The 23,710-nt window shown below is 45.6% G+C and overlaps 1 protein-coding gene across 1 annotated transcript in view; it reads right to left on the reverse strand.

The window, feature by feature from the left end:
- Positions 1–18,773, reverse strand: part of IFT57 (intraflagellar transport 57) — a 36,087-nt gene extending 17,314 nt beyond the window's left edge. Inside the window, exons 1-3 of the mRNA XM_065412739.1 lie at positions 18,658–18,773; positions 7,973–8,135; positions 972–1,090 (exon numbers count right to left, since the gene is read on the reverse strand). Of these exons, the coding sequence (XP_065268811.1) occupies positions 972–1,090; positions 7,973–8,135; positions 18,658–18,752 (377 nt within the window). The 5' untranslated portion in view covers positions 18,753–18,773. The remainder of the gene's footprint in view (positions 1–971; positions 1,091–7,972; positions 8,136–18,657) is intronic.
- Positions 18,774–23,710: the final 4,937 nt, after the last annotated feature.

The raw sequence follows: 23,710 nt of genomic DNA on the forward strand, positions 1-23,710 counted from the left end.
GATGCTAGCCACGGTAGGGAGGACGCACTCCGCCGACTTAATGCGCTTAGTGTGAACATACGCAATTGACTGTATAAATTCGATTTCTAAAAATTGACGTCTATAAAATCGACTTAATTTTGTAGTGTAGACATACCCTTAGAACTCAATGCATGGATTCATTATTGTGCCAAACCTTAGTTTCTCTGTTGTGAAGACACCTAGGGATTAGGTTCAGATTCATTTTCACTTGTGACTTAACCTTAGAAGATTCAAGCATGAGTCACTACAGATTAATTTTTGTCTTATTGACAAAGTTTAAGTGATACATAATAGTAAATAGTATATGTTAGCCATTAAATTCATTTCCTCTGTACCATTTCAGAACCAAACTAAGGATTTTTTTAAAAGTGTTTTTAAACAAAATTTCGCTTCTTGGAAATTCCTCTCCACTCACCTTTCTCCCAAATTTTCCTTCTGATCACAATATGTATTGAGCTTATTGTTTAATTGCATCTAGACTCTACAGTTCACCTTACTTACCATTGAAAGAGCCAGAAATTAGGTATGGAGACGTTATAACAATCAATCAATACATCAATCAATAGGTCACTACCCAAGTGTTTGACTAGCAAAAGATAATACTATACAGGAAGATAAACGAGAGCTATTAAACTAACCCAGCTAATCTAATCTAGTTAAATGAAAGAAGAGAAAAAAGACAAAACAAAAAACAAAACACCACACAATTGTCCAAATTCAGCTCTGGTGTAACTCCACCGAATTGAGTGGTAGTGCACTAGGAATTAATTTGTCCTACTGTTACAAGCTTGACTGAACTAATCTTTTGAACCTAGTGAAACTACAAATAAAGCTTTAACACTTATTTGTTCTGGCTTCATTAATATACATGAGGTTTGTCATCCTGTACAATTAGCATTTGTTCATTTGAAAACAAGTTATACAGAGGGATTCTTATAAGTACACTATACCTTTTCCAGCTAAAGTCAGTATGTTTCAAGGCTTCTTCAGCTAAACAATCAAGAACATAACATGCTTGCTCTCCATAACCTGCCTTTAACTTTGAAGGAGGAAAATCCACGGACCTCCCCTAAAACAAAGAGATACATGATCACTGGCCAGCAATTAATAATGTTTTCTTTCAGACAGGTAACCAGATTTTCTACACTAATACCAAACAAAGTGTTCACAGCATACCGTGCTTCTACAAATTTCTACCCACTTTTATTTAACTATTTATTTATTAGGAAGTTTTAACAGGTTTACAAATCCTTGCCATGTAAATATCAGAGACAAAACAATAATTATAATAAGTGTGCTTTTGTTTAGAGAAACATTATTCTGTAATATAATCATCAGATCTTTCTATTTAACAGGGTATTACCACATTACAGAGTGAGCATATTTACACTACTCCACACTGTTTCTAGTGATTTTATTAAATTATGTGAAATCACTAATTACACATATTTAACAAATGAGGCATGTCTATTGAAAAAATTGGCCAGGTGTGCTGGTTTTGTTTTTGACAGATGAACACACGGAGTATTGAATAAATCTAAATATCTATGTATCCTCTGTTTTGATGGGTACATAATTTGTGCATTAATTTTTCCATATTTCTTGAACAATTCCTCTAGAGTTGGATGCACTATTTTTCTTTTTCCAATGAGAGGCTATCAACAGCCAAGCAGTTACTAGCAGATGAGAAATTAATTCATTCCCTTTTGTGTGACCATTTCCACCAGAAAGCCACAGGAGGGTTAAGTATCCAACAAGTTGTAATATTTGATTATGAATCACATCCCAATACTCTCTAATGACTGGACTTAAAATCTCTTTCACCACGCTTTCTCCAATATAGATAAAAAGATTGAATGGGGATACATTTTTAACCTGACTGGCATGAGGTACCATTCAAACAGTATCTTAAGAAAATTTCTTTTATCATGCTACAGAGTGAGAATGATAGCCCTCTTTCCCAGCTCAGCTCTCATTCGTCTGGGGTAATTTGTCTGTCCAGGTCATTTCCCAACATCATATATATGGACATGTTTTTGTTAGGAAAGTGGTCTGCAAAGACTGATGTAAAATAGTTATTTTTATGTTTCCTAATTGGCCTGACTCCATCACTTCTATTCAAGTTAGCTTTCTGTATATGACAGTTTTTCTAGAAAGTTGGGACATATAATGCCACACTTGAAAGTAGTGATACCATGGGAGAGTAAGTTGGTTAAAGTTAGTTTTGATCTCTAAATAAATTAGAAAAGTTTCTTTGCTGAATAGCTGGCCAACCATATGTAGTTGATGGCTCCCCCATTCTTTAAAACTCTCTGGTTCAAGATCTGGATATTTGCAATGGGTGTCATTGGTGAGGGGAAAAAATTATTTATAATTCTATCCCAAACCCATAGAATAACTGTTGCTATTTCTGAATTGAGAGAATTTATTATTATTATTATTAATAATCTGTCGTAGTCTAGCAATATTTACACTGCTACAATTTTCTTGTTCCATAAAGATCCTGTGTTTGGCTGAGTTTGAGCATCCCCAATGCACTACTGCTTTGAGATGGGTGGCTTGACACCAGAGAGTATTTGGAACAGCTAGGCTACTCTGTTCAATGAATTTGTACAAAGTATCTGCACTCACTCTTAGTATTTATATGGAATAAGAAAAGACCAACATCCTTTATATTTCTGTAATCTTGAAACAAGAAATCAATCTTTGGCAAAATATTCATTTTGATTGAGTTTATTTTTCCCAAACAAGAAACTGCATACTTCCCTGAGCACTGCAGATCTTTATTTGCTGAAATAGTGGTTTGACATTTAAATCATAGTGCTCTAGGTTGTTTGAGATTTGAATTCCCATGTATTTTATAGAATTTGTTGCCCATTTGTACCCAAATATTTTCTGGAAGGACTTCAGAGTCTGGCAAATATATAGATAGATAGCATTTCAGATGTGACAATTTCCTTTCAGTCTAAACACTTTCCCAAAGTCATGGATTTCTTTAAATACTAGTTTTAGGGAAATGTTTGGGTTAGGTAAAAATAATTACATATCATCAGAAAATAGCTTTATTTGCTGATGTGTTCCTTCAAATTCTATTCCTGTGATAGATTATTGTTCCTATCTCCTGTTTAATCAGCTCTATGGCCAGTGCAAAAAGTAAAGAACACAATGGACACCCTTGCTTAGGCCCTCTGTGTAATTCAAACAGGGGAGATTTAGTCCTATTAACTCACACAGCTCCTTTTGGGCTTGGGTAAAGAGCATTTATCCATTTAAAGAACTGGGGGGCCATCTTCCATACAGGACAGGGCTTATAATAGAGTGTAACTTTCCGTTTCAAAAGCTCTCTCTCTCTCTGTCAAGTGATAACAAAACAAATGGGGGATCTTGTTTTGATCTGGAATTACGGATTATTCCAAGGACTCATGAATAGCATCTGACATTTGTTTATCCTAATGAGTCCAGTTTGATCTGGGTTTACATAAACTGAGAGCATGGACTGCAATCAGATGACATAAATATTTTAGCAAAAATACTAGCTATGATTCAGCAGTGATACATGGGCCTGTAAGAGCTGCATAAGGTAAGGTTGTTTCCAATTTTAGGGAGAACATTGATAGTTTCTTTCATAAGTTGTGGAAGTTCCTAACAGAATGGCACAGAAGGTACCCCTCAAGTGACCCCCTCCCCCCACACACATGCATCCTTGGGGAAAAAATCTGCAGCCATATGGGGAGGGAGAAATCAATAGCTAATGAGAGTTGGGAGTCCTGGGAGTATCTTTGAGAGGGCAACAATGGTTTTGGAGAATCAAGATCTGCAAGGCAGCTGAATGGGCAAGGCGGCAGGTAGGGGTAAATGAAAAACAGGCAAGGAAAAAACGGAGTAGAAAATAGGGCATGGGAGGAGAAGCAGCAGGTTCTCACCAGCATACAGTTTGCTCATGTTCTTGTTTATAATTTTTCTGTTTATTACTGTCCTAGAGAAGGAACAGTTGCATAAGTTGCTATTTTGTTTATGGAAGAGCATCCTTACCATTCCAAGGAGATGCTCCATTATTAGACGCTTCCATAGGATGGCACTTTAAACATTTTAAAATAGAGTATTCATTATATAGTTTCGCTTTTTCCAATAGGTTTTGAATAGCTATTGGTTGTGGAGTATTCTCTGGTTGCAACCCTCCTCTAGTTGCTGTCCATGGAATATCTATCCTCATCAGTTCTTTCTTTTAATTCAATTTTAACTCTTAATTTCTTTGTTGGAAAAACATTTCCCAATAGTTCCTGTCAACAGAGCAGTTTGTGTCTGACTTTTATTCCTTAATAGAAGAAGAAAGAACTCCAAAGTATGAGCCTAATTCTGAATCACTTACATCAATGGGAATTTTACCATTGATTTCAACAGGAGTAGGAACATTAACATTTGTACAAGGGTTTAAGAGAAAAATCTTCAGTGTCTATATAGCAGTGTATTTCCCATGTATCTATTGTGGCAATGGAAAAAGTACGTCTGATTTAACCCATTTTACAGAATGCTAAACTCAACTATTTTCGTGGAACACTGCTTTCTCTTCTACTGAGGTGGAGGCCATCCAAACTTAGCCCTCTCTCCCCTTAGAAGATTGGCTAATCTCCTGAGGGACAAACTGTCTAGTGTAGTCAGGAGGGCGTAAAACTAAAAACAAAAGGTGAAGTTTAAAAAGAGGGAAAATATAAACACTCACTTCGCACAAAGAGAGAGGTTGAAAACAAAATTTTTCAAGGAACCAAAGAACATGAAGATAAAAAATTCCTGAATTGCCTATACACCAATGCTAGGAGCGTAGGTAACAAATAAGAGCAATTGGAATCACTCATTTAATTATCATAAATTTAATCTAGATGGTATTACTGAAACCTGGTGCAATGATTCACATGATTGCAATGTTAAAATCAATGGTTATGGTGATGCTGGCAGACCAGGTGCCAGCTTGTGCCATGGCCCCAGGCCTCACTGAACAGTTACAGATGCATAGCTGGCAACCAGTCTTGCTTTCCTGTGTGTTGGCATTACTAAAATAGATATTAGGTGTTAAATTGCTAAGGATGTGTTTAGTATTTAGACTTCATGAAATGCTGGTAGGATGCATATATCACTTATAATCTCTATGTCCCATGGTATAAAGTTATCTTGAGTATTTGCACCATAAACCTCTATAATTGTGTAACTCACCAAACAGGAAAAGGAGCACTGATTAAGGTAAAGTGCTCATCCATGGCCCATTGAAGGCACATGACGTATCATGTAGCATCAAAGGACAGAGACTTTGTTGATTGCATTCCATACTCCCTCCAGGAGGGAGAGACCTACACATGAACTCATTCCATCAGTTTGGATAAAAATCCCTGACAAGGAGAAATTGAATCTCTCTTTGCTGTTTGAGCTCTCATAGGGGTTGAGCTAAGAAACAAAAAGCAGAGACACCCCCCCCCCCCCCCCCCCCCAGGGTCAACCTGGGTTAGCCCTAAAAAACATTCAGTGGACAGATTATTGCATCTCTGTCACCTTTTGGAACCACAGACTGTAACTCATTTGTGCTTATATGTTGCCTGCTTTAAGCTGTAAATAACTCTTTTTCCTACTTAATAAATCCTTAATTAGTTTACTGTAGAATTGGCTACCAGTGTTTGTCTTGGATGTGACATCTAAGGTACAAATTGAACTGAGGTAAGGGATCGGTCTCTTGGGACTGGGAGCAACCTGAATATTTTGTGAGTTTTGGTCTAAGTGACCATTTATCATTAAGTCCAGTTCGCCTGGATGGCAAGATAGACTAGAGTGCTCAAGGGGCTGTCTGTGACTCCATGGTAAGACGGTTACAGTGATCCAGGAGGTCACATTTGTTACTAGGTTGGTGAAACCTAATTATAGAGCATACCATCAGTTTGCTGTCCCTGTCCTGCTTTGACAGTCTGCTCTGAGGATGGCACTCACGGCTGTGAACCACTCCAGACAGCATGACAGTTACAATTTATTTAGAAAGGATTGATTGGACAAAAGGGAAGGGGGAGTGGCATTCTAGGTAAAAAGAGTGGCATTACCTGTTTCCGAGTCACTGATAATTTGGAAGAAAACGATACTGAATGCAGATAAAGCATGAGATGGGGTATTAGTTGGTGTTTGCTACAGAACACCAAATCAAACAAGGGAACAGAATGACCACCTTCTTACGCAGCTAACTACACCTCTACCCCGATATAACGAGGTCCTCGGGAGCCAAAAAAATCTCACCGCCTTATAAGTGAGACCGCGTTATATCGGGTTCGGGCCGGTACAGCGTACTGGTAAGAGCCGGTATGCCGTGCCGGACTGGACCCGCTTCCCCGGTGGTGATTTAAAGGGCCTGGTGCTCCAGCCACTGCGGGGAGCCCTTTAAATCACTGCTGGAGCTCCAGCAGCGGGGCTCGGGTGGCGATTTAAAGGGCCTGGGGCTCCACACGAATTTGGATATAACGTGGTAAAGCAGCGAGGCTCGAGTGGTGCTTTAAAGCTCCCCACTGCTTTACTGCGTTATATCCGAATTCGTGTTATATTGGGTCACGTTCTATCGGGGTAGAGGTGTATAATGTCTTGGGGGAAAAAACCTACGTGATCATGGGAACTTCAATTTGAGTGACATATGCTGTGCAGGTAATAGAACATCCTTGGAATTTCTAACTCAAAATGTGTTGCATCCAACATGCAACCAAAGACAAACACTGGTAGCCAATTCTATAGTAAACTAGTTAAGGATTTATTAAGTAGGAAAAAGTTATTTACAGGTTAAAGCAGGCAACATATAAGCACAAATGGGTAGCAGACCTTGTCTTGACCGATAAAGAGGAACTGCTCATTGAACTAAAAATTAGTGGTAACTTAGGTACAAACTAACTTGATGTGTCTTTTTGATGAGATTACAAGTTTGATGGATAAAGGTCATAGCGCTGATAATATACTTAGGCTGATGTCCGCTCTGCCTCTTTGACGACAGTGACCTTAATAATTTCTGTGTGTTTACAGTGAGGGACTGGAAACTGCAGGGAAATGTTTCTGGGGAACAGAGAAACTGGGGTTCACTGAGTGTTACCTGCAAGGCAAGGTTTGGACTGGCAGAGTCTCGCTGGGTTTGCTGGCAAGGCAGATAGACTGGAGTGTCAAAAGGGAGCTGAGACACAGGTTAGCAACAGCACAGCTCTCAGTTGCTGTGGCAGAGGGGTAACACAGGATACGTTTACACTGCAATAAAACACTCCCGGCTGGTCCATGTCAGCTGACTCTGGCTTAAGGGGCTTGGGCTGTGGGGCTATAAAACAGCAGTGAAGACATTCAGGCTCCAGCTTGAACCCACAGTTGCTTACAGTTCTGGGTATCCTGAGGAGAGCAACACATGTATAACAAGATCCAGTGTCTGGAAGCTGAAGCTAGACAAATTCAGACCGGAAAAAAGGAATAAATTTTTAACAGTGAGGGCAATTAACCATTGGAACAATTTACCAAGAGTCGTGGCAGATTCTCCATCAATTGTTAAACCAAGATTGGAGGTTTTTCTAAAAGTTATGCTCTAGGAATTATTTTGAGGAAGTTCTATGACCTGTGTTATACAGGCAATCAGACTCACTAGATGATCGTAACAGTCTCTTCTGGCCTTGGAATCTATGAACTACTCAGAGATTTGTGAGTGACAATAGCAGCCAAGGTTAAGAGAAAGCTTACTGTAGAATGAAGCCATTTTTGCAGTTCACTACAGGGAATTAGTGGCCCCAGACTTTATAAGCTTCATGTTAAGTTTCATGATATGAAACCTACAAATAACAAGAGTCTGTCAAGTCTTCAGAACTGTGAGCATAGAGATTGAAGAAGCAATTACTACCATTTCTGAAGTTTATAAGCACACCTAACACACTTTTGAAAACACAAAAATATGTTCAACACTTACAAATGATCGCAACTCTGAGAGTATGTTTGATATTGTTGCGTTGGGGTCATCATATTCTTGCGGCTGTTCAAAGGGATGTCCTGCTTTAGTAATCAGCCAAGCAGCAAGAGTGCAAAACATGTAGAACTGCTCGCCGGGATTAGTGGGCAATGCAAAGTAGTGCCTGTTTGAAAAGGGAAATAAGTTAAATATGGGATTCTCTGAACCTGAGATGCTTCAGTTATAGGGTAACAGCATGGGAAAGCAGTTTCCTTAACAAGTCAGTTTGTGATAAGCTATTCACTTTTAGTAGCTTCCACCATAAATAAGGTCACAAAACGAGACCATCCAAGCCACTGGTATCTATCATGTATGTGACACACACAGAAAGACTAATTTCTATAAGGCCTGGTCTACACTAGGAGTTTATGTCGAATTTAGCGCCGTTACATCGAATTAAGTATGCACCCGTCCACACCACGAAGCTATTTAGTTCGACATTGAGGTCTCTTAAATTCGACTTCTGTACTCCTCCCCAACGAGGGGAGTAGCGCTAAATTCGACATGGCCATGTCGAATTAGGCTAGGTGTGGATGGAAATCGACGGTAATAGCTCCGGGAGCTATCCCACAGAGCACCACTCTGTGGACGCTCTGGACAGCAGTCCGAGCTCGGATGCTCTGACCAGCCACACAGGAAAAGCCCCGGGAAAATTTGAATTCCTTTTCCTGTCTGGGCAGTTTGAATCTCATTTCCTGTTTGGACATCGTGGCGAGCTCAGCAGCACTGGCAACGATGCAGAGCTCTCCAGCAGAGATGGCCATGCAATCTCAGAATAGAAAGAGGGCCCCAGCATGGACTGATCGGGAAGTCTTGGATCTGATCGCTGTGTGGGGCGATGAGTCCGTGCTTTCCGAGCTGCGATCGAAAAGACGGAATGCAAAGATCTACGAGAAGATCTCTAAAGCCATGGCAGAGAGAGGATACAGCCGGGATGCAACGCAGTGCCGCGTGAAAATCAAGGAGCTGAGACAAGGCTACCAGAAGACCAAAGAGGCAAACGGACGCTCCGGATCCCAGCCCCAGACATCCCGTTTCTACGAGGCACTGCATTCCATCCTAATTGCGGCCGCCACCACTACCCCACCACTGACCGTGGACTCTGAGGATGGGATATTGTCGATGGCCGCTTCCTCGGACATGTTAGCGGACGGGGAAGATGAGGAAGGAGATGAGGAGGACGAGGCAATCGACAGCGCTTACAACGCTGATTTCCCCGACAGCCAGGATCTCTTCATCACCCTTACAGAGATCCCCTACCAACCGTCCCCAGCCGTTAACCCGGACACAGAATCAGGGGAAGGATCAGCCAGTAAGTGTTTTAAACATCTAAACATTTATTTTTAACAGAACAGGAATATTAACAATAACAACAATGGGTTTTTCATGATTAGTTTGCCCTAGGCACTTAACGTTTCAGTCCTTGGCAGTGCAACTACTGAAAAAAAATCTAACAATGTCCGGTTTAGCATGATTGTTCTGCCCTAGCCGCTCTACTGTTTAGTCCCTGCCAGTGCAGCTACAGTAAAATCCGGTCTATATGTCCGGGGATAGAGCTGAAATCCTCCAGGGACATCTCCACGAAGCTCTCCTGGAGGTAATTGGAAAGCCTTTGCATGAGGTTCCTTGGGAGAGCGGCCTTATTGGGTCCTCCGTAGTAGGAAACGTTTCCGCACCAGGAGACAAGCAAGTACTCGGGAATCATTGCCTTGCAGAGTATGGCGGCATACGGCCCTGGTCTTTGCAGGCTTTCCCGAAGCATCCTTTCTTTCTCCGTCTCTGAAATCCTCATCAGAGTGATGTCGCTCATGGTGACCTGCTTTGAATTAGGTAGGGGAATGTTAGTATTGGGACTGCTTGCCTGTTCCTTTACAGAACTGTAACCGGCGGCTTACAGCCACGCGGTGGAGGCGGGAGGGGGCAGCATACAGGGATCTTTCCCTGGGACAGCCGCGAGGGGGTGGGACGGGGCAGAGTTCATGCTTGCCGGATTGCTGGCAGCAGGGACTGGCATTGCTTTCAATGTGAAAGGAGGCCAGTGCTGCTATTACAGTTTTAAGCAGCCACAAGTCTACGGCTTACCATGTCGGCCTGCTACACAAATTCCGGTGTCCTGCCCCGCTTCTCTGATCTGCACTGCAAGACCCCAGGCACTGAATGCGAAGGCCGAAAATTCAACCTTGTCCTGAGTGCGCATGTGATAGGTGCTGTGCATGGTCTAGTTCACAGAGAAAGACTATGTTCTTTGTTCACCCAAAAATTTATCTTTCTGAGGAATTCACTCCCTTTTTCCCATCCCACAGCTGCGACTGTCTCCCGACCTAGCCTGGCATCACACTCCCAGAGGCTAGCGCAGATTAGGCGTAGGAAGAAGAGGACATGGGAGGACATGTTCTCGGAACTTATGGGCTGCTCCCGAGCCCAGGCAGCCCAGCAGACCCAGTGGAGGGAGAACTTGTCCCAAATGCACCAATCAGACATGGAACGGGAGAAGAGGTGGCGGCAGGAAGACCAGCAGGCGACTCAAACGCTGCTTGGACTAATGAGGGAGCAAACGGACACGCTCCGGCGCCTTGCGGATGTTCTGCAGGACCGGAGGCAGGAGGACAGAGCCCCGCTGCAGTATATCTGTAACCGCCCTCCCCCGCCACCAAGTCCCATACCCCCCTCACCCAAAGTCCCAAGGAGGGGCGGCAGAGTCCGTGAAAACTCTCACTCCACCCCTGCAGACTGCTCAAGTACCAGAAGGCTCTCATTCCCCAAAATTTGAGAAGTCCTTTCCTTCCCGCCTCACCCAAGCCCCCGTCCAAGTTTCATCCCCCAGTTTCATGTGTAGTTGCTAATAAAAAATACATTTCTGTTAATTACTGTTTCCATCATGTTCTTTTAGAGGAGAGTCTGTCTGAAGGGGGGGAAGGGGGTTGGTAATTGGACAGGACAGTCACCTTTACCAGGGTACAGAGGCGGGGGCAGGTTCAGCAGCAGGGCACACACACATTGCAGTCACTAGTTACCCTGGTCAGTCTGGGAGGTGGTTTTCATGTTCTGGGGGGGGGGGGGGGGGGGGGGTATGTGACTTTGTGGCGGGGGAGGGCGGTTAGAGATCTTATGCAGCGGTCCTTATCCTGGATCACAGAGCCACGCAGCAGGGGATCTGTAACCGTCCTCCCCCTGCCACAAAGTCACATAGCCCCCACACACAGAGTCCCGAACAGGAGGGGTGGCAGGCTCCGTTGAAACAACCAGTCCACCACTGCGGAGCCTGTCATTCCTGGAGTTTAGAAGCGTCCTTTGCATCACTACACTACACCCGCTCCCCACCACAGTCTGCGTCCCAGGTTCAACACTTTCCCGAGAAAACAGTAATAAAGAAAACGGTGTTCATTAACAAAATTCAAGTGATTTTATTTTTAAACGTGTGTTGGAAGGGGGGGAACGGGGTATGTAACTGGAGAGGATAGTGAATATTTACTTGGTAAAGAAACGGGGGCAGGTTCAGCTTCTCTGTACACAAACTTAATAGTCACAAGTTTCCCTGCTCACTCAGGAACCTAGCTTTCAAAGCCTCCTGGATGCACAGCGCGTCCCGCTGGGCTCTTCTAATCGCCCGGCTGTCTGGCTGGGCGTAATCAGCAGCCAGGCTATTTGCCGCAACCTCCCACCCCGCCATAAAGGTCTCCCCCTTGCTCTCACACAGATTGTGGAGCACACAGCAAGCTGCAATAACAATGGGGATATTGGTTTCGCTGAGATCACAGCGAGTCAGTAAGCTTCTCCATCTCCCCTTGAGACGGCCAAAAGCACACTCCACCACCATTCTGCACTTGCTCAGCCGGTAGTTGAAGAGTTCTTTTTCAGTGTCCAGGGCACCAGTATAGGGCTTCATGAGCCAGGGCATTAGCGGGTAGGCTGGGTCCCCGAGGATGACTATAGGCATCTCCACATCCCCAAGAGTTATTTTGTGGTCCGGGAAGTAAATACCTTCCTGCAGCCGTCTAAACAGACCAGAGTTCCTGAAAACACGAGCGTCATGAACCTTGCCCGGCCATCCGACGTTGATGTTTGTAAAACGTCCCCTATGGTCCACCAGTGCTTGCAGCACCATTGAAAAGTAGCCCTTTCGGTTAATGTACTGGCTGGCCTGGTGGTCCGGTCCCAGGATAGGGATGTGAGTTCCATCTATAGCCCCACCGCAGTTTGGGAATCCCATCGCGGCGAAGCCATCTATGATGACCTGCGCGTTTCCCAGGGTCACTACCTTTGAGAGCAGTAGCTCAACGATTGCGTTGGCTACTTGCATCACAACAACCCCCACGGTAGATTTGCCCACGCCAAAGTGGTTCGCGACTGACCGGTAGCTGTCTGGCGTTGCAAGCTTCCAGAGGGCTATGGCCACTCGCTTCTGGACACTCAGGGCTGCTCGCATCCGGGTGTCATTGCGCTTCAGGGCAGGGGACAGCAACTCACAAAGTTCCAGGAAAGTCCCCTTCCGCATGCGAAAGTTTCGCAGCCACTGTGATTCATCCCAGACCTGCAGCACTATGCGGTCCCACCAGTCCGTGCTTGTTTCCCGGGCCCAGAATCGCCGTTCCACAACATCAACATGACCCATTGCCACCATGATGTCCTCGGCGCAGGGTACCGTGCTTTCTGACAGGTCTGTGCCACTCTCAGACTTCAGGTCCTCACCGCGCTGCCGTAGCCTCCTCGCCCGATTTCTCAGCATCTGCCTCTGGGAAAGGTGGATGATAAGGTGCGAGGTGTTGACAACGGCCATAACTGCAGCGATGGTCGCAGCGGGCTCCATGCTTGCAGTGCTGTGGCGTCCGCGCTGTCACTGACCAGAAAAGTGCACGAACTGATTTCCCGCCGGCGCTTTCAGGGAGGGAGGGCGGGAGTGACGGTTGGATGACGACAGTTACCCAAAAGCACCCTCGACACATTTTTTTACCCAGAAGGCATTGGCGGCTCAACCCAGAATTCCAATGGGCAGCGGGGACTGCGGGAACTGTGGGATAGCTGCCCACAGTGCATCGCTTCCAATGTCGACGCTTGCCCCGTTAGTGTGGACTAACAAAGTCGAATTACTGTCCTTAGTGTGGACACACACGTTCGACTTTGTAATATCGATTCCACATATTCGATTTAAGTAAAATCGAACTACTCTCGTAGTGTAGACATACCCTAAGACTACAGGTTTTACATGCAGTTCACGTTTCCTGCCTTGACTGAATGAGCAACCAACAAGTATGTTTTAATGATGTAATAATTTGTAAGTTGTTTTTGGAGCCCCCTATGGAACCAAACAGAGCTTGGTCCTCCCTCTCCAGCTTGCTCAAGTAGTTTCAATTGGGCTCATGCAGTTTCAATTACTCTGAATTGAGCTAGCCTCTTACTTTTTATAAAACCCCAAATAACTCTTCTACATCACTCTCAGACCCTTAAAATACAGTGGGCTCAATTCTCTTCCCACTGACTTCTGTGAATTCAGAATCTGGCCCTATTATTCCAAAGACATCACCATCAAGTGATCACCTTGCAAGGGTCTATGCAAAATGTTTCTGCCAACAAATTGTACACAGAATAACATTAATTCGACTGATAGTGAAACGTTAGAAATCTACCAAAGGAAAAAAATGCGGTATAAAAATAATTAGTTTAAATTCTCACGAGTGGCCACATGAAAAAAATTCATAATAAATCTATAGAAAAACAATACGCAAAAAAAGAGATCAGTATCAAAGGCTTGTTAATCTTAATTATAAAAAAAAAAAAAGTCAGGAAAGAATTAATTCCAAATTTAAATATAAACCCACATAGGAGAATACTAAACAAATACATAATTTTCAAATCTTACATTTCTTAAAAAGACTTCCTTACATTTAGCAGGAAACCTCATTAGATGAAATATTAGACATTTGGGGGTTACAGTGGACGAGAAGCTGGATATGAGTCAACAGTGTGCCCTTGTTGCCAAGAAGGCTAACGGCATTTTGGGCTGTATAATTAGGGGCACTGCCAGCAGATCGAGGGATGTGATCATTCCCCTCTATTCGACATTGGTGAGGCCTCACCTGGAGTACTGTGTCCAGTTTTGGGCCCCACACTATAAGAAGGATGTGGAAAAATTGGAAAGAGTCCAGCGGAGGGCAACAAAAATGATTAGGGGGCTGGAGCACATGAGTTATGAGGAGAGGCTGAGGGAACTGGGATTGTTTAGTCTGCAGAAGAGAAGAATGAGGGGGGATTTGATAGCTGCTTTCAACTACCTGAAAGGGGGTTCCAAAAAGGATGGATCTAGACTGTTCTCAGTGGTACCAGATGACAGAACAAGGAGTAATGGTCTCAAGTTGCAGTGGGGGAGGTTTAGGTTGGATATTAGGAAAAACTTTTTCACTAGGAGGGTGGTCAAGCACTGGAATGGGTTACCTAGGGAGGCGGTGGAATCATGGCACTACTGTACTTAGGTGAACTGAAAAATACTATTTTGTTTTTTTACAGTGCAAATATTTGTAATCAAAAATATAAAGGGAGCACTGTGCACTTTGTATTCTGTTGTAATTGAAATCAATATATTTAAAAATGTAGAAGACATCCAAAAATATTTAAATAAATGTTATTCTATTATTGTTTAATCGCGCGATTAATCACAATCATATTGGCAACACTGGGAAGGCAGCCCAGTCTTTCCCGAGTCTGCCAAATGTGCACTCCATCCTCATCCTACAATCACTAAGCCTGAAACTGAACCTTCTTTTGCCAGGCCTTCTGAAGTCATGGTACAGTTTAATGAGTCATGTCAGGAAAGGGTATAAGCAGGATCCCCTAAAATTAGTGGGCACAGACACCCTATCACTTGGAGGGACTAGTGCATGCTTGTCCAAAAAGGTAAACACCAGGTCCCTCAGCACTTTGGCATAATGCACCTTGCCAGTAGACCCCTTGCTGGTGTTCATGAATCTGCACCTGTGGTTGACCAAGGCCTGTATAACTAGGAAGTAGTGCCCTTTGTGGCTAACATTCTCTTGCTCCTTGCAAATAACAAACTATGGGCATATGACTACCATCAATGGCCCCAGCACAGTTTGGGAAGCCCATTCCCTCAAAGCCAGCAATTATTTCAGGAACATTAGGGCTGTGATTAACCCAAAGCTGGTGGGTGTAATCAATCACCTCACAACTATGAATGGTATGGAGAAAATGAATAGGAAAGTGTAATTTCCATATTCACACAACACAAGAACCAGGGATTACTCAATGAAATTAACAGGCAACATGTTTAAAACAAACATAAGGAAGTACTTCTTTATACAACACACACCAACCTGTGGAACTCGTTGCCCGGGGATGTTGTGATGGCCAAAAGTACAACTGGGTTAAAAAAAAAAATTAAGTAAGTTCATGGAGGACAGGTCCATCAATGGTTATTAGACAAGACAGTCAGGGACACAACGCCATGCTCTGGGTGTCGCTAAACCTCCAACTGCTAGAAGCTGGGACTGGATCACTTGATAATTGCCCTGTTCTGTTCATTCCCTCTGACGCATCTGACACCATCCACTGTCAGAAGACAGGATATTGGGCTAGATGGACCATTGGTCTGAGCCAGTATGGCTATTTTTATAACCACAATCCACACAAACAAACTGCCAACACCAAACTGGTTAGCCACAGACTTGTAGCATTGTGGAGTAGCCAGCTTCTAGATGACAATAGCTACCCATTTCTTCAATGATATGGCCTCACTCATATGCATATCCTGGCACTGGAAGGTCAGGGAAAGCTTCTCACACAGCTCCATGAAGGTCTAGTTCTTCATGTAAAGGTTCTGGAGCCACTGACAGTCATCCCAGGTCTGCATGACAATGTGATTCCACCAGTCTGGGCTTGTGGCCCTGCTCCAGAAGCAAGAGTCTACATAGGGGGAATCCTCAGCTATGGTAGCAAGCATCAAGTGTGTCCAATGTGCTGCAGGTGCCATGGCTGTACCCTCCTTTAAGAACTGCTGCCACCACCTTCAAAAGGACAGACACCATCACTGAACTGTCCACTAGTCTCAATGACCTTGTGTGTCCTGCAACAACAGTGAAGCTATGAGCAGAAAAAGTTCTTCCACCATTGCTGGACCCTGGGACTGTCTCTGGGTGGAATGGACAAAGCTGGGAACATGCAGACCTGGAAATATCTTAGCTGGTGGGCTGAGAACACATCCACACAAGGCCAAAGGATGGACAGACAAGTTCTCCCACAATACCCCATGAACAGAGAGCTTTTGAGCAGCTCCAGCTAGCAAGGCACAAAGAACCCTGGATGCACACCAGAGGCTCAAGATTCAAACAAAAGTCAATGCACCACAAATGTGGACAGGGCTACAGAAGTATGAGATGTGCACACCACTGCAATGTGAGGCACTGAAGTCACAAAACTGCATTAAAAATAATAAGATTTAAAACCAAAACAAAACAAACACACAGAGTTTTTATTTACCTTCTGTGTGTTGAATGTTTGGGATGCACTAGGATCACATTTTCATACTTTATGCCTGAACTATAAGGGCTAGATTTTGTGTATATATATATATATATATATATATATATATATATATATATATATATATATATATATATATATATATATATAAAAATATAAATATAAATATAAATATAAATATAAATATAAATATAAATATAAATATAAATATAAATATAAAAGAAATGGAGAATCTCATATATTTCTATGACTCCAAAGCTGGGGCTTTAAGGAACACATCAATTTTCATGGGACTTGTGACAAAATCATCAAAGTTGACAACACTGCAGTCTGCCAATGTACAACAAGCTGTAAGACTGAGACCTTAGATTTTAAACGCTTCAGGGCAGGAACTGGCACATCCTCTTAGGTGCAAGTACTTCACACAACAGTATAGGGTCCTGATCCCATTGGGAGCCTTTGGGCACTAATACAGTATGAGTAATAATTTCACTAGTTCTCCAGTCTCTGTACAGTTATCCAAAGCAGATGAAACCTGAATATCTCATAATACTTATTTTTAAAAACCGACACAAACTTAAAAAAAAAAAGACTTTGGGGAAGTTAATAAAGTTGACAAGAGTTAGGGCTTGTCTACACTTAGGCTATGTCTACAGTAGCACTTTTGTTGGTAAAACTTTTGTCGGTCAGGTATGTAAAAAAACCACACCCCGACTGACAAAAGTGCCAGTGTGGACAGCGCTGAGTCGGCGGGAGACACAGCTATCACCGCTCGTCCGGGGGTGGTTTAATTATGCCCGGGGGAGAGCTCTCTCCTGCTGACACAGAGCAACTACACAGGAGACCTTACAGTAGCACAGCTGCAACAGTAGAGCTGTGCCACCCTAAGGTCCATCACGTAGCATAGCTTTACAGTGCTGCAGCTCTGTAAAAGATCGTGAAGATGCTACCTATGACAACGGGAAAGGATAGCTAGATTGGTATAACTACGTTGCTCAGAGGTGTAGATTTTCCACACCGCTGAGCGATGTAGTTCTACCAACTTAAGTTTGTAGCGTAGACCAGGGCATAACTAGGCAGCCTGTGTACTGCGACCAGTGCCAATCCTGCTAACAAATATCTTACCCTTCCCTTGTGCGCCCCTTCCCATCTGAACCCGTTCTCTCCCACCTCATGCTTTGGGAAAGGGACCATCTTTCTTTTCCTAGGCTGTACAGGGCCAGGGACAACAGGGTCCTGGTCCACGACAAACCCCCACTCCCGTCCAAGAAGCGAGCAGCAAACCACCCCTACCCTCACCAGGGATATGTGTGTGTGTGGGGGGGGTGGGCTGCTGTCAAGAGGCCCCCGTACATTAGGGTTACCATACGTCCGGATTTTCCTGGATGTGTCCGACTTTTTGGTCCTCAAATCCCTGTCCAGGAGGAATTTCCAAAAAGCCGAACATGTCCGGGAAAATAGGGAGGCATGGTAAGAGGACCCCGAGTGCGAGTGGCTGCAGCAAAGCCAAAACGAACAACTCCGCCGATCTGCCGGGGCCTGGAGACGGCGGCATCCGAGCGCGCAGCCGCCGCCTCCTCCCCAGGCTCCAACTTTCCCGGCTCCCTCCGCTCTCCACCGCGGCGGGGGCCGAAGCAATCCCCAGCGCAGCAGCAGCTGGAGCCCGGGGGCAGGAGAGGGAATACAGAGTGCTCAGGGGAGGGGGCGGAGTTGGGGCAAGGACTTTGGGGAAGAGGTTGGAATGGGGGCGGGGCAGAGTTGGGGCGGGGGCGGGCCCCCGTGGAGTGTCCTCTTTTTTCACTGTTTAAACATGGCAACCCTACCGTACATCCCCGTGCCCCAGGCACCCAGACTGTGGTGCGGTCAGGCCCAGCTGCCCCCGTGCCCAGCGCGGAGAGGAGGGTGAGAGACAACCAGTCCCCTGCCCCCGGGAGAGCATAGCCCGTCCCAGTGCTGAGCTGTGATCCCCGGGGCTGGGGGCAGCCCCTTCAATCCCAGGGGCCCCGCTCCCGGGGCGCCGTCCCCTGCCCCTGTGTGGGGGTGGGGCGGGGGAATCTTCTACGCAGCCCCTGCCCGTCACGGGTGAGAACGGTCCCAGGTCATAGGGCGCGAGCCGGCAGCGGGGCCAGAGGTCACCGGCCGGGTCAGCGGGTTACCTGGACAGGGGCCGCAGGTGGTGGCGCCGCAGCGCCTCCTCCTCGTAGTTCAGCAGCTTCAGCTTCTCCAGCAGATCCTCCATCATCGCAAACATGTGATAGGCCGCGCCCGGGCCCCGCTCCGCCGCCTCCAGCTCCTCCGCGCCGCGGCGGGCACCGCCGGGGGCCTCCTCCGCCATCAGCCCGCAGAATCAGACCCGCAGCCCAGGCGCGTCACCGGGGAAACAAACTCCACCCCCTGTCCCCACGCCCCGCCAGCGTTCCACCAATCATCTCTTCGCCACGCCAGCTACTCTGAGCCACCAATCATTTCCCCGCTGTGGCTCCTGCGTTCCACCAATCAACTGCCCAGACTCTGGCCCAGGTCCCTGCTCACTCATCCAATCACCTCTTAGAGCCCCGCCCCCTCATCAGAAGCGTCTTAGAGTGTAAAGGGCTTGATTCTGTGCTACGCATTTTATGTGCGTCACTTCCGCTCGCGGACTATAAAGGAAAACCATAGAGACAGAGACTGGGCAGCATAGCTACGTCGCCGAGCAGTCACTGCCCTCTTTTCCGGTGGGGGGAGAAGAGGAAGAGGCTTTGTTTCTTCTCCCCCGCCACCCGCTGATTGGCTAAACGCAAAAAGGGGCGGGAGGAGCCGTAGGAGCGTCCAAGGGGCGGAGCTGAGTGCCAGAGCCGAAAACTGATTGGAGGAACGGCCAGAGGACCGCCCCCTCCACTAGAACGTCTTCGCAACCTGCGCGGGGTGGGGCAGAGAGAGGGGGCGCTGTGAGTGCCAGAGGCGCCCATGGTGGGGAGCAGGCGGGGGAGCCCCTGCAACCGCCCCGCCCACCGTCCCTGCTGCCCGCATCCTCGGACACGCTGCGCTGCAGCAGGGCTGCCCCTGGGCTTCAGGGCATAGGTGAATGTGGCTGAGATAAAGCCCGAGCTGTGCCCTGGTGACGGGGCTGGCTAGGTGTGGGGGCAGCTCGCTCTCTTGCTGTCTCTGGCGCATTGAGTTAGTGTCCCAGACCTGAATGAGAACTGGGGATAAGCCTGAAAGATTTGTCTCGCTCCCCAGCAGAAATGGGTCCAATCAAAGATATTACCTCACCCTCCCTGTCTCTCTCGCTGGGGTATGGCAGGGTTTCGGTGTGTGAAAGCTCCATGCCTGTTGTTTTTTTGCGGATGGGCAGAAGGGTAAGTCTAGGGATTTGGGAAGAGGGATGGTTTCCACTTGCTACTGAGTATTAATTTGGCCTAAACCTGTCAATTTCCCATTGTCAGTCTTAGCTTGGCAGCACCTGGCTTTTAGAAGATGAAATTCATCTGCTGCTCCATGAAAGACACAAACCCAGCTGCATACAAGGGCACTACCAAATACCTACTGGGAAAGATTTTGCCTGTCCCCCATATCTTTCAGCTGCAGTAAATGTATGAAGTAATTGTAAGAGCAACACACCTTTCAGCCCTCATGTCTTTTGGCATGGTTCAATAGACTTTTGACCTCCAAGGAATGTTGCTTACCCATTACCCAACCCACCTCTTTCTATAGAGAGGCATAGTTCAGTTTTGACCAGCTGACTATGTGGCAGCACTGATTTCATTTACTGTGAGTACCATTTTTGCAATTTAGACCAAATGCTTAACAAAAATACAAATATGATTAACTGCTGTTAAAGATGGGGAAATGTGAGTTGTGCTATTTTAAGAATAGATTTGTTTGGTCAGTAATTTAACTATGTTTAACTTATTAAAAGGTACTTTCAAAACTAAAATTCCATAATTATCCTGTTTATTCCTTTAATACATTTGTTCATGGGTTTCTTACTTAGTCTGTTGCCTGACCTCAGGCTCACTATTCTTTCTCTGTCTAAATTTCAACAACAAATCTGATTTTTTTTTAATTGACTACCATTAAGTTTGACTTGCTAACAACTTTTCAAAACTAATGTGAATTCAAATCTCTGACAGTCAGTAAGAGTATATTCAGTGTGGTTGTAACTCTGTCAGTCCTATTCTTAATATATAGTCTTAATAGAGAGACAAGGTGGATGAGGTAATATCTTTTATGGGACCAGCTTCTGTTTTTTTTGGTTTTCATTTCAGATGGCTAAATTTGGTATTTTCCACTGTTCTATGCAGTGTAGTTGTAGCTGTGTCTGTCACAGGATAGCAGAGGGACAAGGTGGTTGAGGTCCAATAAGAGATTACCTCACCCTCTTTGTCTCTCCATTAAGAATATACTCACAACAAAATGTTTAGAAGCTCTAACAACTTGAATAATATTACACTAGATCAAACATGGCTTGGTTCTCTAGATCAGTCTCAGACTTGGTAAAAATCAGTGGATATACTAGCTATCTTTTATTTGTGCTAAATGGAGGGAGCAGTTAAGTGCCCCTTTGTGTAGTGATAGCTGAAGGAAGAGGACACTAGCACACAGGGCAAGCCCAATCAGAAGCTAAGCCATGTAGATAGAAGGGTTTACCTGGGGACTGACTGGAAAAGCAGAGATTGAGGGATTGATTGGTTGCATTTTTGTGTGTTTGAGAGAGAGCGAGAGAGAGCTTTTTTGGGCACAGGACTCACTAGAGAGGCAGGCTCAGATTTCTGAGTATGGAAAACACCTCCTGTTTAACTAGCACAATTCAGGGCATCAGCACCTGTACTCCCCCTGTGTGGTCCAGCAAGGGCACCTGCTCAAGGCTTCTGGCTTCCCAGCTGTTGCTGCTGTTGGGTGGAGATATGAGTCTTTTTCTGACGGGTATTTTCATGCCGAACAGTTTCCTGGCTATACTGCAACCTCCCCAGCATCAGCCAGACTACCTAAGCAGGCTTACTTCATTTCTCTCCTCATAGATGTACACAGTGTAATTGCCACAGTTAAGTTACCACACAACTCTTTATAGCAAGCACATTTATTCTCAAGGTGAAAGCATTTTAGAAAAAACATATTAAAAACAAAAGAATCTATACACATGCTAATATGCTTATCAGAGATCACCTCATCACTCCCGAAAGGGCTCTGGTTGGGGATTAGTCCTTCAAACCCCACATAGGGGTCTCTCCTGTGGTCATAAAACCATCACAGCTTCAACTCAGAACCAGCACATTCACTCTTGTGTGGCCTCAGTAGGCCAAAGCCATTTCAACCCTTTCCTAAGGAATGGGGCCTTCTATGGACTGGAGATCCTGCCTGTTTGCTGGATCAGTTTAAACTGAGGTTATTTATCCCCAAATCCTTTCTCTATTGGTCCCTGGAGAATCCAGTTTCAACCAGTATATGCAAGCCTCTCTCTAGGCGGTGGTAGCTACACATCAATCATCATGGCAAATTCCAAAGGAACGTAGCTTCTTTTCACATTGAAAGCCAGCCAGATTGATCTCTAGCTCAGTCTTTAAGACAGTCTGACTGGATGTTCGGTCTTTCTGTCATTGGTGATCTTACTGCACCACCAAAGCTTTTGCTGACCACCTGATTACTGACCATGTAGTGGCATTCCTTAGTAAATGCACTCTGTAATTTGTTGGTCTTCCATCCTAATAATATGTCCATACCAAGAAAGCCACTGAAATTGAACTACTGCTGATGGAGGGAGTTGGTGGGTTCAGCTACCAATACCCTCATTGCTGAGGTTGTCCTGCACTTAATATGGAGCAGCTGGTGAAGACAAAGAATCAAAAATGTCAGTCTGCCACTCTTCATCCTTCCTCACTGCCCACAATACAGTTGGTATAACCATGGTTCTGTAGAGCCGCAGCTTTGTAGTAATCTTGGTGGCCCAACGTCTCCACGGATGCTGCTGAAGGGCCTGACACACATGGTTGCTGTTGTAAGAGCACCCCCATCTTTTGAGCATCCTCCAGCACTGACTTGCTTCCCAAGTACAGTATTTGACAGTCGCTACCTGCTTGATATCATGTCTGCACAGGTTAATACTGCACTGGTAGTAATCTGGAGCTGGAGGCTACTTGATGGTAATAGCCAGTGACTTAGTTGTATCTGGATTAATAACCAGACCAACGTGTGCTGCGTATTGCCTGACCAGACTGGCCATTAGCTGCAGCAGTTCACCAAACTGAGCCAACAAAAACTAAAAATGGAAAGAGAATGGTGAGGGGAAGAAGGTGCCCCTGACACGAGGGAAGGGGAGGCCACACAGACACTCTGCCATGGTGGAAAAGAGGGAGCATAGAGAGCCCCTGAAATAGAGGGAAAGTGGGCATGCAGTTCAGTGTTCACTGTTATCCATTCTACTCTATATCATATGAATCATGGATATGAGTTCCAGGTTGTAAGGTCTAGCTGACATTTAAGTTTTGCTGCTATACTGGCAAAACCCTCTTAAGTGTAGATGCAGTTTATACCTCCAAAAAAAGTGCTTTTGCTGGTATAGTTTAGTTTATGCTACTTTGGCAAGCAAGATAAAATATAGTGGCAAAAGCCCTTTTATGCCAGTGTAACTGCTTCTACTAGGGCTTTTGCTGGTTTAGAAATGTAAAACACACAAAATCACACCCTTAACCAACATTGCTATACTAGCAAAAGTTTCTAGCACAGACCTGGCTTCATTCTAGGACAGGGGTGAGCAAACTACGGCCCAGGGGCTGCATCCAGCCCTCCAGAGGTTTTAATCCGGCCCTCAAGCCGGGGAGTGGAGTCCAGGGCTTGCCCTGCTCTGGCGCTCCAGCCAGGGAGTGAGGTAGGGGGTTTGCCCCACTCCACTTGGCTCCAGAAGCAGTGGCATGTCCCCGCTCCGGCTCCTACACGTAGGGGCAGCCAAGGATTCTGCATGCTGCCCCCGCAGCACCCATTGGCCGGGAACCGTGGCCCATGAGAGCTGCAGGGGCGGTGCCTGCGGACAGGGTGGCATGCAGATCCACCTGGCCGCGCCTCTGTGTAGAAGCCAGAGTGGGGACATGCCGCTGCTTCTTGGAGCTGCTTGAGGTAAGCACCGCCAAGAGCCTGCACTCCTGAGCCCCTCCTGCACACCAACCCCCTGCCCCAGCCCTGATCCCACTCCCTCCCTCTGAGACCCTTGGTCCCAGCCCGGAGCACCCTCCTGTA

This window comes from Emys orbicularis, chromosome 1 (genome assembly GCF_028017835.1).
Source record: "Emys orbicularis isolate rEmyOrb1 chromosome 1, rEmyOrb1.hap1, whole genome shotgun sequence".
Classification (NCBI taxonomy): Eukaryota; Metazoa; Chordata; order Testudines; family Emydidae; genus Emys; species Emys orbicularis.